An 18,287-nucleotide genomic window follows, 5' to 3' on the forward strand; every position below is an offset into this window, starting at 1 on the left:
GGATCATTGTTTTCAATGTGCTCTTTTGTCATTTGTATTTTTGGATTGTGTTGTGTTGTAAATAAATCCAAACAATCTAAAAGCCATTCTTTTTTAAATCTCCTCATTCTTTGTGCAAGGTTGCTCTGAATGACAGGGCCTGATCGCTCCTAATAGGGCAGTTAGGGGAGTGTCTTTGTCTTTCTCAGGTGTTAAAACCTTGCATATTCATGAGATGATCACGCCTCTTCGCATATGGCTTTGTCACAAAAAACACGTCTTAGAAATTTTAAATCAATATATTGTCTTATCTGAATGAGCAGTCAGGGTGATTTTCACATAGTTTTGGAGCAAATATTCTAGGCTATGTCATACAATTTTCAAAAGTCTTGTGAAGAAATAATCAGTATGGGTTTCATGGCCTTATTTCAGTGAGAATTTTTTTTTGTATTTTCACAAACCACGCATAAATGTCATTATCTCAAAACTACAAACTTTTACATACATGCTGCTGATATATTATTGTAGCAGAGTTTGTGCTGAATACAGTGTAATTAGACTATAGCCATGAAAATGTCACTAGTAACAGAAAAAAACACAAATGTCAGAGCATGTCAGAACACCTCCAGAGCCCAGAAAACAGCTCAGACCTCAGAGGGTTAAAGGTCGACGGGAGATAACATCTCTGAATCTTCACATCAGCCAGGTTTCGCAGATCTGTAAGCCAAGCTTCCCACTTTGTCAACAACTCATCTTTAAGTGGTTCATCCCAGCCCACCTTATCTTGACACATCTGCTGCAATATTTGCTTACCAACAAGAATGAAGGGTGCTGCAAAGCCAAGTGGGTCATATACAGAAGCCACTGTGGACAAGATTCCTCTTCTAGTGAGTGGTTGTTCCTTAACGAATACTCTGAACTGGAAGCTGTCAGATCTGATGCACCATTTCACACCAAGTGCCCTTTCCATGTGAAGCTCACCCAAAGCCAAGTCATGTTCCACAACACTTTTAGCACATTCTTCCTGAGGAATTGATGATTTTACTTCTTCACTGCTTGACACAAATTTATGCAAACGAAGCTTTCCTGTGCTACAAAGTTCTCTTGCTTCCTTTATCAGTCTACAGTTTCATCTACAGTTGAGACACTTGTCAGCCCATCATCGACATAGAAATTCCTTTCTATGAATCGAATGGAGGTTTCACTGAAGCAACCACGACCTTGAGCAGCAATATGCTTGAGGCCGTAATTGGCACACCCGGGTGATGAGGCTGCACCGAAAAGGTGTACTTTCATCCTATAGACCTGTGGCTTGGATTCTAGATCTCCTTTCTCCCACCAGAGGAACCGTAAGTAGTCTTGATCTTCTTCCTTTACATGAAATTGGTGAAACATACGCTCTATGTCACACATGATTGCCACCGGACCCTTGCGGAAGCGACAGAGAACACCTACAAGGGTGTTTGTTAACTCTGGACCAGTTAGCAAATGGTCATTGAGTGATGAACCTTGGAACTTTGCGGAGCAATCAAAGACTACACGGATCTTTCCAGGTTTTTGAGGATGATAAACCCCATGATGGGGAATGTACCAAGCAGGATTCTTGTCTGTTTCTTCAGCTGGGACCTTCTCAGCATCTCCTCGAGCAATTGTCTCATTCATAAAGTCTACATAGTCTCTATAGTATTTCTCGTCTCTTTTAAGCCTTTTTTCTAAGCTTTTGAGGCGATGAACAGCACATCCTTTATTATTGGGCAAGTTTGGTCTGTCTTCTTTGAAAGGCAAAGGCATTTCATAATGACCATCTTCTTTGTGTCTGATGCCTGTTTCCATTTTTGATAGAAAACGTAGATCTTCTTGAGAAATACAACTATCCTCTGCTGCTTTCTCATTGAAGTCAGACTCAAGAGCTTTGATGACATTTGGTGGAGTGATTACTTCCTTGATCTGTGTTCTACATATGTACTTAACTTCACTTGTAAGATTGAGAGAAGACTGTATACTTGGTAGCACTTGTTTCACTATAATGCGATGACTCACTCCAATGGCATCTCCGTAGTCTACAGAGGAATTGCCACAGCCAACAATGCTCCAGCCCAGATCCGTTCTTTGAGCAAATGGCTGATTTTCTTTACCAGACACAATTTATCTAGGAAGAAGAGCTTGAGGGCAGTTGTAGCCAATCAGGAGGCCAATGTCGTAAACTTGTTTAGGAGCAATCTTCTCAACTATATGCATTAGATGAGGCCACACTCTTGCAGTTTTGGGTGTAGGAATGTGAGTTCTATTTGCAGGAATGAACTCTCTAGAATAGGTTACTGGCAAAGAGATCTTCTTATCTGAATAAAATCCTCTCACCTTTAAACCAATTATCTTCTGGCATGGAACAACTGTACTCTTGGATACCATCGTTGAGAGCTTCAGCTGCACAGATTCCTTCTTTGTGTCAAGAGCTTGAGCTATCTCTTCCAGGATGAAGGTGGTATCACTCTGGGTGTCAAGAAGTGCATATACCAGAACTTCATTATTTGGTTCACTGGTAGCTGATACCCATACTGGAACAATTGTTGAGGTGTGAGTATTATTTACATCCTGTATTACTCGATTAGATGTTGCTTCACTTGCAGTATCTTTATTCTGTACCAACTCTGGGTTTCTTTCCTTTAACTTCTCTTTTGACTGACCTGACTGTGGAGTCCTCTTTGCTTCCTTGATACGATCCTCATGTAAACATGATGGGTGCTTCTTCTGACACTTCTCACAGACACTCCTGTCTTCACAGTTCTTTGAGTGATGACCAGGCTTCAAACATCCAAAGCATAACTTATTCATTTGGACAAACTTGATTCGCTCTGCAACATTCTTCTCCATAATCTTACGACATTTGTGAATACCATGTCCTGGTCTCTCACAGAAGGTACATTTTGCAGCATCTGCTTTTTCTCTGGACTGTACTGTTAACACCTTTGCTCTAGTGTCTTGACTTCTTGATACCTTTCCCTTTCCGATCTCATTAGACTTCAGTGCATGAAGTGATGTCACTGGGTTACAAGCTATCTTAGCTTCTCGTGTTAGAAACTTTACAAATCGACTGAAGGTAGGAAATGTCTTAGTTTCTTCTTCAATTTCTATGACCTGACGATTCCACGCTGAGGCCAACCAATCAGGAAGCTTGGAAAGGATTTTCTGGTTCTCATTACAATCATTGAGGACTTCAAGACCCTTAATCTGAGACATAGCTACTTCACAGCCTCTGAGGAAGTCAGTAAATTCTCTCAGCTCAACACTGTCCTTGGAACCAATCTTTGGCCATGAATTAAGCTTGTCTCGAAAGGCTTTAGCAATGACGAATGGGTTTCCATACCTTTCTTCTAGTACACCCCATGCTGCTTGATATGCCGACTCTGTGCCTAGCAGGAAGTAACTTTCGATTGGCCTTCTTAGCTGGTCCTTCCACATATTTGCGCAAGTAGTAAAGCTTCTCATTCACTGGTATGTTTTTTCTGTCGATCAGAGTTTGAAATGAGATTTTCCAATCGCTAAATCTGAGAGAATCTCCATAGAATGTTGCAGGTTCAGGTATAGGAAGACGACTTGAGCCGATAGATTCTGCTAACACCTTAACAAGGTCTGCAGTGCTGGCTTCTTGATGTGATTTCGTTACACTTTCCTGTGGAGGTATGCTCTGTAACACGGAGCTGTTTAACCTTGGTACATGCTTCTTTTTTACAGATGTGCAGTCACGAAGTAACTCTCTTGTTTCTTCCTTTGAGTCTTCGTTCTGCTCGTAGACTTGCATTCGTGCTTTTGCAGCATTCAACCTTTTTAATGTCTCCAAGCGCTCAAGCTCTCTGCGCTTGTCTTCTAATGCAATCCGTCTAGCAGCATTTTCAGCTTCAATCTTAACACGTAGCCTAGCTTCTTCTTCTTCTCTTTCTAGTCGTCGCTTCAATTCTTCAGCTTCTTGTTCTGCTATTCTCCTTTTATCTTCAGCCTCAAGTCTTTGTAGTTCTTCCAGCTCATGCTCTTGTTGCTGTAATATTTCTAATGTTGCTTCAGTTGCAGCAATTTCTGCAGCAGCCTCTTGTTTCTTAGCGGAGGAAAAACTTGAACCTCTGGAGCTCGACTGAGAAGACCTGGAATGTCCATAACTTGATTTGGAGGCTATGGATGAGAACACCGAACCTGTATCAATACAGCATGCTTCTGGTCTAAGAGGATCTTGACCCTCAACTCCCTCACCTAGACGACTCCATGCAGACTCAACTATCATTTTTGTGACTGCTTCACAAGTGTCTACTCTGCGGCGAGTATCACTGTCTGGACTCACATTTTGTTGCAACTCTTCATAAGCAACATTTACATCATTTGAAGAACCACTGATTTCATCTATGAGGCTGTGCAACATGTCATTGGAGAGACGTCCCATTAGTCTTTGTCTAGCATCTCTAGCAAGAGTCTTCCATTTCTCATAAGAGCGTTGAAAGCAATTTTTAAGTTTAGTCAGCCTTTCATCATGTAACTCTTTACCTTTATCAGTAAGTTTGCGTGCTCTTTGACTTCTTCGTGGCTCTTGCTCTGTTGTGTCATCAACAGCTAATAATGCTTGTGTGTCTACCCATTCTTGGGATTCTAGCAGCTGCTGTGATTGCACAGTATCTGTTATGTTTTCTTTGTCACTCTTAGCAGACTGACCACCTTCTGCCATTTTCTGTATCTCTTAGTTACACTGACTACTCTAATTGAATAATTGTACATGTAACGTGAACTGTACTGAACTTAAATAGACAGATGCTTCTCTTTTGATTATTAACTATGGTTAAAGTAGTATTTTAACAGTTAAATCACCTGTATATTAAACTTGTAACCGAAATTCAATAACACTTAGGTCAGGTTATTTTTAGGAGTTGCACTTTGCTATTTTTCACAATTAATTCTCTTACTTGTAGCTTGAAACCTGCTAAAAAATTACTTAAACTTGAAAAGGTAAGTACATAACACCAGCACTTCTTTAAACACTGAACTGAACACTTAAATAGTCCTTTTTTAGCAAATGGCAAGAATAAGTCCACTTCAAGCACCTTAACTTGAACTTGGTTGTGCTTATCTTCTTGTCAGCCTTAACTTGACAATGCCTTTAAACTCTGTGCATGTGCATGTCACTAGCTTCTTGGTTACCAGTGTATACAATGCTTGTAGAATCCAGAATGATGGAACTTTGAGTTAACTTGACGCTCACTTGACTGCTGTTTGGAAACGTTCCTTCTCCTACCCGTGAAGAGCAGATGAATTCTCACTGTAGCTCCCCCCAGTAATTTCACGAGCACAAGGATTCTCTGATGACAGGCGATTTATTGACTGGTTCACCATGAGGATAACCATCCAACTCAAGATGCCGTGAGAACTAAACATACAAAAATAAAGTTACAATAAAGAATATAAAAGGACATAAATAAATCAAATAAATAAATGTTGTCTTTGTAAACTTTCCGAACAGAGTTAAATTCACTTTAACAGCAACTATAGGCCTAGTCTTTGTATAGATATCACTATTTTCCACACAGCATCACAATCCACATTAATCACATACAATATAAATGACAAACTTACTTCATTGGCTGCTTATTACCAAAGGAGAACTTAATCTTGCATCTTGTGATATCTTCTGTAACTTCAGATGAGTAAATAAACTTAAATACTCAGAAATGTGGAAAACAGCTTCAATTTGCCATGCGGTGTTACAACATTCTTCCTGAGTCACTCTGTGCTTTTCATAATAAAAGTCTCAACTCAAACGGCTCTTTACAAAGCAGTTTCAAATTAAAAGTCTTTAACAAAATAATTAAATAAACATGAAATATTAACTGACTTCTATGACAGTTACAGTCTCATTTCAACTGTTCCAGTTCATTTTTCTGTAGCTTCATTTGATTGCTTTCCTTACCACCACATAACTGGAAACACATTCCAATCTAGCCTATACACAGGTTTTTGAGCCGTTTCCGCTCTACATCCTAAACTCCTCCCATCGATGCAATCCACTTCCGTTCTGGCGGGCTTGGTTTGTTTTTGCTAGCTAGCTCCGTTGTGCCGACAAAGCACTGATATCGCAGTGACAAAGAGGATATAACAATTACAACATGTAGAAAAGTGGTTCGGGAACGACGTGTGCGGTAGTTGGTTGCAAACACTCGAGAATGCACCTGAACGAGTGGTTAGATAGAGAGTGCTACGACCACAAACCAGCTACGAAGATGTCCATGCGCTCCATTGTTTACATTTTTTTTACTATTCTCTTATCGATTCCTGATAGCACTGTGTGGAAAAAGTATTCATATGCTTTTTCGGCAAAAAACTGTACTTTTTATGTAATAAATGGAACCTTATTGTAAAGTGTTACCGATTAGTTATACATCGATTCAGACGTCTCGTGAGTTCAGTGTTGGAAAGATCAGTTGTTTTAACCAGCATTAATAATTAATAACAAGAATGCAGAGAAACTGGCTTCTTTTATAAACAATCTTATTGAATAATTGCCCTTTTAATTCATTTTCTTTTGAATATGTAAATGCCATTATAACATGCTCCATGTTCTTATGTTCTCCTGTTCTTTTTTATATTTTTTTATTTTCTAGGGTGTGCACTGTTAGTTCGTAGAAAGACTTTTACATTGTACCTGATTTGTTTGTATTTGCTTCGTTAATAAAAAAAAAATAATAAAAAAAACATAGACAGGTTTTAACTATTCATTAAAATGAATCGGTTCAAAGGAGTCATTAGTTCGCAAATTGTGTGATTATCCCAGCAGTTAGGACATGGATATCCCACGAGGTTTGTGTCAACACAGAAAACATTAACGTTACATCACTGGATAGGTTTTTACGTTTATTAAGAGTGTGATTTTTATGGCAGCTGAATGTGCGGAACGCATTTCAGAGAAGATAAGGCAACGTATTTTAGCACAATTCACACCCAGCGGTAATTCAGGAAAAAAAAAATGCTCCACATGAAACTTTGGTCTTCCGACCTTTTACCATCATGTCGTTTTATTTTGATTAATATGCGCGCGGGAGAGACAGTTAGTTTGGAGACGGTGAGTCTTGTTTACGTTTACACTTTAGCCTGGCTCCGAAGAGAAAGAGTGCGCGCGCGCGACCGGGTCTCTCTCTCTCTCTGTCTCTGCTCGTTCTTTCAGTTAAACATGCGAATTCAATTCCCACCCCTACCTATGATGTAGTTCGGATACCAACAATAAAAAAGACATAGGCCTAGGCTACAATGGTCAAATAATCGCTGTGTTTACACCGGCAGACGCTGCGCAAACCACTTCCGGCGGAAATTAAGTGCATTTGTGTACAGTTATGGCGCCTCCCGTGATTTGGCGCGTTAACTTGTGTATTCCATCCATTTCCAGTTCAAACCTGCCTCTGAGCCAAACAAAGCTACAGGAAAATTAACTGGTACAGAAAACCGGCCCTCCACCCTCTGGAAAGGGATAGGCATACAGTTATGCACAGAGGTTTAAGAAATCAATTCAATCCCCACTCATTTTTATTTTTTATTTTTTGGAAATACACTTCTTTGTGGTGCGTGTTTAAGGTGTTCTGAGGTGAAAGTTCTAATGGAGTCCTCCATAGCAGTTTGGTCGAACTTCATAACTCCATCTGCACAAGTACAAAAACACACATAATTACTATCATACAAAGGCACTATGCAGTCATACATCAAGTCCCTCATTCTGTTTTTATCTGGCCTTACCTTGTAGTGCTCTGTATATTTTTGTGTTTCCGAAAGGCCTCTTGCCTTTTTGCCCCCTCCCCTTCATATTAAAAGATTCCATTACGGCATTAGAGAAGAGTCTAAAGGAAAATAATTTACATTTAGAAATCAATAGGAGAAAGTATGTTCTGTGGCCACAAACACATACACAAATAATATTCTGCATACACACAGTCATGCCAGTCAGGGGGGTTTATGATGAATGATGTTAGCTGCTACTTGTTAAGCTTCGGTGCAATGCGAAAGTTGTTTTCAAAAGAAGGCTTACTATGGCCAATGTTTAGCTAACGGTAGCTAGTGGAGATGCACTCCCTACCCCACAACAGGTTTAGGTAGGCTAGTTTAAGACAATAACGCTAAAACAGCTCAAATTAGTAATGCATAATTTAACATAAACTTCACTAAGTTGACCGAACCTACCTTGAAAACAAGGATTTTTCAGATTTATCTCTTGCTTGAAGTTGCTGCCGTTCACTTTTCCTGTGGTGTTTCCTGTGGAACTACCATACCGCAGGCGGGACTTCCTGTTTCATATATATATGCGGACCAATTCCGGACGTCATCACGACGTGCAAACTACTTCTGCTTTAGACCTAGGCTACTCATGAATCACGTTGAAAAACAATGTTAATATTTAACATAAAAAAATGCATTCACGAAGCTAAGCATGTCAATGATTAATGCCTCAGTCAATCAAACATTTCCCTACATTCATTGTTCATGTCAATTTCCTTCACCTGTCTTAGACGTCCACATGGCGTCACAGTCTGCACTTTCAGGGAACCAAAATCTGACTTCCAAATGTGACGTAGAAATGACCTCATTTGGAGGTAACTTTGCAAACCTAGATCATGTCAATTTCCTCCACCTGTCTTAGACGTCCACATGGCGTCACAGTTTGCATCTTCAGGAAACCAAAATCTGACTTCCAAACATGACGTAGAAAAGACCTCATTTGGAGGTAACTTTGCAAACCTAGATCATGTCAATTTCCTCCACCTGTCTTAGACGTCCACATGGCGTCACAGTCTGCACCTTCAGGGAACCAAAATCTGACTTCCAAACATGACGTAGAAAATACCTCATTTGCAGGTAACTTTGCAAACCTAGATCATGTCAATTTCCTGCACCTGTCTTAGACGTCCACATAACATCCAGAAAATTACCTATTCCGGCGTTCAAATATTGAACATTATATTGACGTCCAGGTGGGGTCATGGTTAGGTGTCCAAATAGCAGACCTAGATTGCACGTTGCATAAAGGTCAAAAATTGGTCTTGGACCGACTGACGCAATATAGACATGATCTGCCTGTCCAATAGACGTCTGATGTTTAGTGGGAGCAGGCCATTCTGGGTTGAGCGAGCGACCCTGAGCGGAATTAGCGAGGGAGCGGAATATTCAGAAATGCGCTCTCCGCTCACGAGCTCTGATCGGAACAAAGCATGACAAATTCAAACTTTATTTCATTTTCTCCGTAGCTTGAACACTCACTACATTAGGCATAAGAGAGTTAGTTAACACTGTCCATTTATTTATTTTTATTTCATGTTTTTAAAGTACAATATTATGTTAGTCCACAGCCCCCCACTTGGGGGTGCTGATGCTATGACGAGGGGGCTGCAGCACCCCTTCCCGCGCTACTGGGAATAGCAGCAGTTTCCGTGACAGAATAAAACTTTTCTCCTGGTTCTTCTTCTTCATATTATTATTATTGGTGTTGTTGTTTAAGGTTTAAATTAATCAATAAAATAGGCATATACTAAATAAATGTAAGCTACCCAGGTGAAAAAGACGTAGGCTACTGTTAAATGTATTAAAAATGCATTAAAGTATATTTGTATTGTAGGCCTACTAAAAACACACTCAAGTACATTTTTAATACATTTAATAGTACGTCTTTTTCACATGGGTATCATACTGAATCAAACTTAAGTAGCCAATAATAATAATAATAATAATAGGATAATAATAATCTTATTCTGGCCTCACGGAACCATTGGGTTCCTCCAGATGCTGGCTTTAACATAAGAGATCTTCCAGGAACCACTTAAATGTTAAAAGATATTCCAATAACCCTTTTATCGCATTCAAGTTCCTCTATTTTCCCCCAAAGCACTTCGAGGTCTCATGGTAATGAAAAGGTGACTTCAGAACCTCTGAACTAAATACAAAGTGCTTAACGGATCCCATAAGTTCCAGCAAGAACCTCAAAAATGGTCAATGCTCCTCCAGTAACACTACTATAGGAGAAAGAGCTTTGAGGCACTTAAATACTTAAATTACATTTTGAAGTTCCTTGAGTATCCGACAAGATATTTGAGGCTCCTTTAGTTTTTACAGTGTACTTTTTGTACCGCTTTTTACATTTTTGCAAGAATTAAATTATTGTGGTTATTACACTTGTCTGTCTGTTAGGTTTTTCTTCATAACTGCACGTAGTTTAAAGAAATGGTTATGGGTAGGTTTAAAGGTAGGATTTGTTATTCTAATGATGACAATCTGGAGACCTGTTCGAGACTATAGCCGTCAGCAGCTACTGCCCGTATTATACAAAACTGTCTGATTTCATTCAGTGCAAGTCATTAGAATAATGTAAATGCCCTGGCTATTGTAATCTATTGTGCTGTAGTTGTTTTGAGTTTAGTGTTAAAACTGAATGATATCAACATTGAACATTATTATTAAACTAATTAGAATATTAATTCCATGTAGGGATACATGCAGTAGTCCCACCAAGCATTTGTAATTTACTTTTTTTTTTTAAATGAAACTGTGTTTTCTTTAGTTGGTAGATCTTATTGAGTTCAAGCAACAACAAAAAAGGGTGGGCTGGTTTAACTGTATCTTACACAGTTTATTTTTGCATCAAATCGAAAGTGTTGATGTGGATGTTTTTAAGCAACAAGATTTCATAAATAAGGTATATTTATCATTTATGAAATCATGTTCCTCAAAAAAACATCCACATCAACACTTTCTATTTGATGCAAAAATAAACTGTGTAAGATACAGTTAAACCAGCCCACCCTTTTTTGTTGTTGCTTGAACTCAATAAGATCTACCAACTAAAGAAAACACAGTTTCATTTAAAAAAAAAAAAGTAAATTACAAATGCTTGGTGGGACTACTGCATGTATCCCTACATGGAATTAATATTCTAATTAGTTTAATAATAATGTTCAATGTTGATATCATTCAGTTTTAACACTAAACTCAAAACAACTACAGCACAATAGATTACAATAGCCAGGGCATTTACATTATTCTAATGACTTGCACTGAATGAAATCAGACAGTTTTGTATAATACGGGCAGTAGCTGCTGACGGCTATAGTCTCGAACAGGTCTCCAGATTGTCATCATTAGTAATACAAATCCTACCTTTAAACCTACCCATAACCATTTCTTTAAACTACGTGCAGTTATGAAGAAAAACCTAACAGACAGACAAGTGTAATAACCACAATAATTTAATTCTTGCAAAAATGTAAAAAGCGGTACAAAAAGTACACTGTAAAAACTAAAGGAGCCTCAAATATCTTGTCGGATACTCAAGGAACTTCAAAATGTAATTTAAGTATTTAAGTGCCTCAAAGCTCTTTCTCCTATAGTAGTGTTACTGGAGGAGCATTGACCATTTTTGAGGTTCTTGCTGGAACTTATGGGACCCTTTAAGCACTTTGTATTTAGTTCAGAGGTTCTGAAGTCACCTTTTCATTACCATGAGACCTCGAAGTGCTTTGGGGGAAAATAGAGGAACTTGAATGCGATAAAAGGGTTATTGGAATATCTTTTAACATTTAAGTGGTTCCTGGAAGATCTCTTATGTTAAAGCCAGCATCTGGAGGAACCCAATGGTTCCGTGAGGCCAGAATAAGATTATTATTATCCTATTATTATTATTATTATTATAGGCTACTTAAGTTTGATTCAGTATGATACCCATGTGAAAAAGACGTACTATTAAATGTATTAAAAATGTACTTGAGTGTGTTTTTAGTAGGCCTACAATACAAATATACTTTAATGCATTTTTAATACATTTAACAGTAGCCTACGTCTTTTTCACCTGGGTAGCTTACATTTATTTAGTATATGCCTATTTTATTGATTAATTTAAAACTTAAACAACAACACTAATAATAATAATATGAAGAAGAAGAACCAGGAGAAAAGTTTTATTCTGTCACGGAAACTGCTGCTATTCCCAGTAGCGCGGGAAGGGGTGCTGCAGCCCCCTCGTCATAGCATCAGCACCCCCAAGTGGGGGGCTGTGGACTAACATAATATTGTACTTTAAAAACATGAAATAAAAATAAATAAATGGACAGTGTTAACTAACTCTCTTATGCCTAATGTAGTGAGTGTTCAAGCTACGGAGAAAATGAAATAAAGTTTGAATTTGTCATGCTTTGTTCCGATCAGAGCTCGTGAGCGGAGAGCGCATTTCTGAATATTCCGCTCCCTCGCTAATTCCGCTCAGGGTCGCTCGCTCAACCCAGAATGGCCTGCTGGTTCGAAAATATGTGGAATAAGGGTTGCCTCCGACTAAAGTTTTTTTCTAGTCGACTAGTAGTTGTTCATTTTTAAGCCATTAGTGGACAAATCGCCCCATTATATTAATTTTATAGGCTAATGAGCGTGTACATAATATAGCCGTACTCAAGAGCACGGCCGCACGCATAAAGATTGCCACAAGGAACCGGCAAAAGTATGAATGTGTCAAAAATAGCAAGGAGACATTTAATTGTTTATTAATAAACGGGTGTTTTCTAGGGCTGGACCCGAATATTCGAATATTCGTTCGGTGGGTTTGTATTCGATTTGAAAATTTGACATTCCAATATTCTTTTTTTTTTTTTTTTTTTTTGCACACCTGGGATCCCCCGCGAAACGGTTCTCATTCGCGCTTGAATAAGGCCGGCGACACACTGGCTGCGTGGAGTGAGCGTCTCAGCTGCGTAGCGTGTCCGTTTTTATTTCGGCTCCCATGTTAACAGGTTGGAGTTTGCACACTGCCGGCGTGAGACACGCGTCTCAGGCGCGGCTCGAGCCACGCGGAAAACGTGCATGCTAGAAATAGAACCGACCCCAGTGTTCCGGGAGTGTTCTCTCGATAGAGCGCAGAACAGTGGAGTTTGATGGACCGAAGTGCATGCCTGAGCTTGTGTTTTGAGTTAAGCTGCATTGCTTTGACATTGTGGAAAATAGAATAATAGAAACAAAATGTATTAGCCTTTTTACCCGTTATTATCAATCTAAATTAATCTCGTTTTTAATTTAAATTAATTTCGTTTTTTCTTTATTTAAATTTCGTTTTTCTTTATTTAAATTTCGTTTTTTCCTTTATTTAAAGTTCGTTTGTCTTTATTTAAATTTCGTTTTTCTTTATTTAAATTTCGTTTTTACTTTATTTTAAATTTCGTTTTAAATACAAAATTTAATTCTTTATTTAAATTTAGTTTTTCTTTATTTAAATCTACTGTGTCAGTAATTTGTTAGTCAGAAAAATATTAGACTACCTTAAAAGTATTGCTTAATTTAACAGACCTGTGTGCGTGCGTTTTATATCACTAGTGCAGTGTCCGTTATCGGAGCGCTCGCGCTGTTCTGTAGTTTATTAAAAGTTTATTAATTCTGAATGTGTGGCGTCTCGCATGTCCATCTATATTGCACAAAATGCTACACTGCACTCCCTGTGAAGTCGATTGGATAAACGGTTCTCGAAATAATCAAAATGCAAACGGCCATACCGACACATAGGGAATACTGCCTTTATAGAGAGAAGAATATGTTCAGCCCCCTCTCTCCGAAGCTTCGAATATTCGATGTTCATTACTACCGAAGCTTCGAAGCTCAAAAAATGGTATTCAGACCAGCCCTAGTGTTTTCTGTGTCGCTGCAAAGATGAAGTTGGCGATGCGGACTCGGCATGAACGCCAGAGAGAAATGCACATTTCATATGGATTACATAATTAGAGAGTAGCCTATTTCTTTTCGTTTTGAATAGTTTCGTTTAAAAGTAGACATTTCAAGCTTTCTATAATAGATAGCCTAGATTTCTCAAATCTGTGATGCACAAGCTGAGTTTTGGCGCCCTCCAGTTCACGTGCAGTGCAAGTGATTGTGCCGGCGCCTTATTACATTGTCTGCTATATATTTGCTTCTTATTTATTAAATACAGGCAATTGGTTGATAAAACATTGATCAAAATTAAGATACAATTTATACAAAACAAAACTCAATGAAGTGGTCAAAATCATGTCTTACCCACTTACCTCGATCAAATCGAGCAGTTTAAGGTTTCATTGTGTTTTGTGTCAGTGATCTTTGAGTCAGATCTCGTGACTTTCTTATTTTTCACTCCATGTCTCCAGTCATATTGCACATCTCATGATGTATCTTTATCTTTATCATGCTGAATATGCTCACTTTCATAATCAACATTGATTAAATTAAAAAATAACATTAGCCTATAATATTTAAACATAAATATGAAACTAAATGCTTTCTTTAATGGCTACAACACATATACAGTACAGAGAAATTTCATGTCTTGTCGTCAGCCACAACATAATGATGTCACATATTTTCCAACCCAGCCCTCAGCCCCCAGCCCCCCTTGCATGAAACAGCGCGCTATGCCTCTGCTATTGTCACTTCAGTGATGCTCCGCCTGCTCGCGCGCAACAAAGCTCAGCTGATCGTCATCGGGAAAGTAACGGCTCCTCTCATCAAATCTTCCGCCGTTTGTTCGGCTCTCCGTTACAAGGTTTGTAAACTCGCCAAATAAATATATATACAGAGTCTACTCACTATATATTCAATCACACACACCCACACCCACATATATATATATATATATATATATATATATATATATATATATATATATATATAAACTAAATTTATTATACAATACTACGTTTTTACAGTGTTTACCACTCGTTTATTGCACAGTATCTGGTATTTAGGTTTTAGCCGCGATGCTAATTACGTTGATATAATGAATAAATGGAAATTATTGACTTATTGTCTCAGATTGATTTAGTCATTCAATTCATTCTGTACAACTGTGTCTTCAAATTGCTGATATAGCCTAACTAATTTAGCGGATTCCTGCTGTCCTCATTGGCGTTTGTTATGAATAACAAAAGCAGGTTAATATAGTTTGGTCTGTTTTTGTTTAGCCTAACTTTACTTACTACAGGTGCCCTCATTCTCTCAAATACCATTTTAAAGCCATTTACTGGTCAATAAATATTATGTTGTGAATAATCAGCTTTGTTCTTTTGTTTCCCCAGAACTACCAGTACATTTCTAAAATAATCTGAACATTTCAGAGGCAACATTGAATTACAGTGAGTTACCTGCACCACATGCTTTATTACTATGAACTTTTCTGTGTGAAATTGTATTGTTTGACTGTGTACTTGTGTTTTTTAAAAATCATGCTCTCAAATCTCATTCATGTTACTCGGAAAAATAATATCACTATTATTTTATATTATTATTATCACTATAAAAAGCTATTATGGCTTCAGAAGACTTACAACACAACCCAGAAGACTTACAACACAACCCATAACACATGAGTTGTGAACTCATTGATTATTTTTAGGATCTTTTCTCTGACATTTTTGGAGCTTAACCATTTTCACATAAATTGTTGCATTGAATTGAACTAGACAAGTGTACATAAGAATGGTTTCATGAATGATTTCCAAAATTTTTTCTGCTTGTGTTTCATGCAGTGAAAGTGAACGGTGACTGGGGTTGCATTATGCCTGAGATCTGCTTTTGGGTTCCACAGACAGAAAGTCAAACAGGTCTGGAATGTCACAAGGCTGAGGAAATTATTTAAATTTCACAACTATCACTTTAATAACCTTACTAACAGTAAATTGTGTTCTTTGCAGGGATCTCAGTAAGCTGAAATACAAGTTTGAACAAGAATAAAAATCCTCCTGTAGACCTGAAAATCACTGAAGTGCCTGGACCATCCACCAGAAAAGAGGAAAAACAAACGGAAAATGAAGCTGATGCACCTTTTCAGTTTTGTAACTCTTTAAGTACCTCACATGTCCCTCGTGAAGATTTTATTATTGATTGCATTTTATGTTGCAGCGGGTGAAGGTGCGGTCACATTTTTGAATTTCGTGAAATTACACAGGCAAAAAGGTCAATTGACCATTGTCAGCAGTTTAGCGATGTAATGTATGAAGCACAGCTCACACAGGAGTCACTTTCAAGCAGCTTTCTGTTGGTCAAATCCAGCGAATTCCAGTGACCAACTTGGTCCCATAGTGACATTTGTGACCACAAACGAAATTGCTGATTGTGTGGATTCTTATTGAAATGACTGAAATTCACCAGTGAACATTCACAGAACAACAGATAATTTTACTGCACCTTAATACTGTTTCCGGGTCAAAGCCTCTACTTTTTCTATCTTGTTTCATGAGAATACTCAACAACCATTTATGAACACTGTTGATTCAAGTCACACATTTAAGCTTTTCAAAAGTGCATTACAGTCTCCAGTCTAACGGCATCCCAGACTTCAACATTTTATGATTCAAAATAGCTGAATAACTAACCATCAGAGATTTCGGTATAGAGATAAAGGTTAGGAATAGGATCATAATTTTCAGGAATATTACAGCACAATGAGTGCATATTAGCACTGTTTGTTTGTTTTTGGCATCTGATAGAGCTTTTGGACCTGGAAACAGTGATGTCAGACTTAACAATTGGACTGAAACACAAATGTTTTAAAGTTAAGTGAAGATGGACATATTTACTAATTTTACATTAGTCAAAATGTTTTTTATGTTGTTGTTTTTTTTACATTGATTTATTTCGTGGAACATATGTTTCCATGCATTTTGTTGAAATGTCTTTTCTTGTGTAGCCTATTGTATAGACATGGTTGATTATTCATGTTGCTTAAATGTATTATACAATTTTTTTGTGTATTCATTGATATTAATCTATAGTTAGTTTTTTTTTTTTATGTGCATGGAAGTGTATGTATAAAAATGAATATAAAACATGTAATAAACAATTCTTATTTTGTATTTGGTTCAATTTGTTTATAAAAGAAGTCAAAGGTAACCATAGTAACAACATGAAATTAAATATTTAAAAAAAAATTATTTGATTCCTGGAGGCACCCAAAGTGGTTCTACACAGTGCCTAATATAAGAGTTCCTCAGGAAACGTGTGTGGTTCTTCAGAGAACCGCCCCTTTTTAAAGGGTGCCTAGAGGATCTACAGACGGTTCCGCCGGTGTGGCAAAGTAAAGAACCCCAAAAGGTTCCTCCAGGCACTTTTTATTTTTACAGTGGAATATAAAAATGATGTGTTTGTCCTCTTTGGCAGTATGATAGTTTTGTATGAGGTACAGAGCGAAATTTAAGCTGTTAATCCATAAAACTCTCTCCATAATCCGCCTTCACTCCGTGAAGGCGCACATTTACCAATTTCAAATATTGACTGAAACACGGCTGTGATGAAGCAGGCGAGAGCCAATGAGCGATTGATTTCACTGCAGTAAAACATGTAGTAAATTCATTTTTGGAATTTTAATTCATTGTAACGAGTGTGGGATTTGACGTTTACGGTCCCTGCTGAGAATGGAGATGAAGATAAACAGCTGAATCTGGATCTGTTCCTCACAAACATATGGATTCTAAAGATTTGGCGAGCAGCGAACAGTGATATCCAGTTGTCCATTAAAGATATAATTTATTGCCTATTATGGCATGTTTACGTCACTCTTTGTTCAGATTATCATAGTTTTAAAAATGTAATCTTTTTTTTTTTTGGAAAAAGAATATATAATATTTGTAGCACTCGTTTGGATTATCAGCAGTAATTAAGTAGCTTTTTACTTTATTATTATAATACAGATAAGAATTAGAATCCCGTCAGAAGAACTAGGTATCGCTATGGAGACGGCGGGTTAGCATAAGAAGCAACAGACAGACACGAGTAATTTAGAAATATAATTAGTTTAAATTTGATTTAGAAGGAAAATAGAAAGTAAATAAAATAATAAATTACAGGATCACAATAGACAACACAACTGACAGTAAATTTCCACCTCGAGTGCACTCTTGTCGGTGTGTTCAAATATGTACCCACATAGTCAGTTTAACACATAAGACAAAAATAAAATAAACAAATAAGGTATCACAAAAAGAGAATAATCTCTCTCTCAAATGGTCTTCAAGTGTCTCTCATGAAAAGTTAAATGGTCTCTCAAATCTGGGTGGTAGTTGACCATACACCCTCAAAAAGAAAGAAAAATAAAGTTCTTTAAATCGAATTTTGTCGCGCTTCTCAAGGACGTGGAAACTCAAGGAAAGGATATCGAGCTTCCTCTCCACCACGTGATGTCTTCTTTTCTACAAACTGGATTGGCTCGCCATCAAACTCGCAGTCAACAGGATGTACAGAAGGTCATGTAGTAGGTCTTCACGAATCAAGAAGGAAAAGAAAAGAAAAAAAGAAGAAAAAAC

General features: G+C 37.7%; 1 protein-coding gene and 2 long non-coding RNA genes across 3 annotated transcripts; 1 reads left to right on the forward strand and 2 right to left on the reverse strand.

The window, feature by feature from the left end:
* Positions 1–644: 644 nt before the first annotated feature.
* Positions 645–5,858, reverse strand: LOC309499717 (uncharacterized protein). Its single transcript, XM_082171136.1, has 2 exons — positions 5,590–5,858; positions 645–5,383 (listed from the first exon to the last, which is right to left on the reverse strand). The coding sequence occupies exon 2, from the start codon at positions 4,685–4,687 to the stop codon at positions 3,317–3,319; it is 1,371 nt and encodes a 456-aa protein (XP_082027262.1). The 5' UTR covers positions 4,688–5,383; positions 5,590–5,858; the 3' UTR covers positions 645–3,316.
* A 1,523-nt stretch (positions 5,859–7,381) lies between these two features.
* On the reverse strand, positions 7,382–8,486 carry LOC309498759. Its single transcript, XR_014206031.1, has 3 exons — positions 8,179–8,486; positions 7,738–7,838; positions 7,382–7,643 (listed from the first exon to the last, which is right to left on the reverse strand). It is a non-coding gene; the product is annotated as an uncharacterized lncRNA (long non-coding RNA).
* Positions 8,487–14,491: 6,005 nt separating this feature from the next.
* Positions 14,492–16,514, forward strand: LOC309499759. Its single transcript, XR_014206331.1, has 4 exons — positions 14,492–14,533; positions 15,066–15,122; positions 15,516–15,590; positions 15,681–16,514. It is a non-coding gene; the product is annotated as an uncharacterized lncRNA (long non-coding RNA).
* The last annotated feature ends 1,773 nt before the right edge of the window (positions 16,515–18,287 follow it).

This window comes from Leuciscus leuciscus (assembly GCF_965113295.1).
Source record: "Leuciscus leuciscus genome assembly, chromosome: 5".
Lineage (NCBI taxonomy): Eukaryota > Metazoa > Chordata > Actinopteri > Cypriniformes > Leuciscidae > Leuciscus > Leuciscus leuciscus.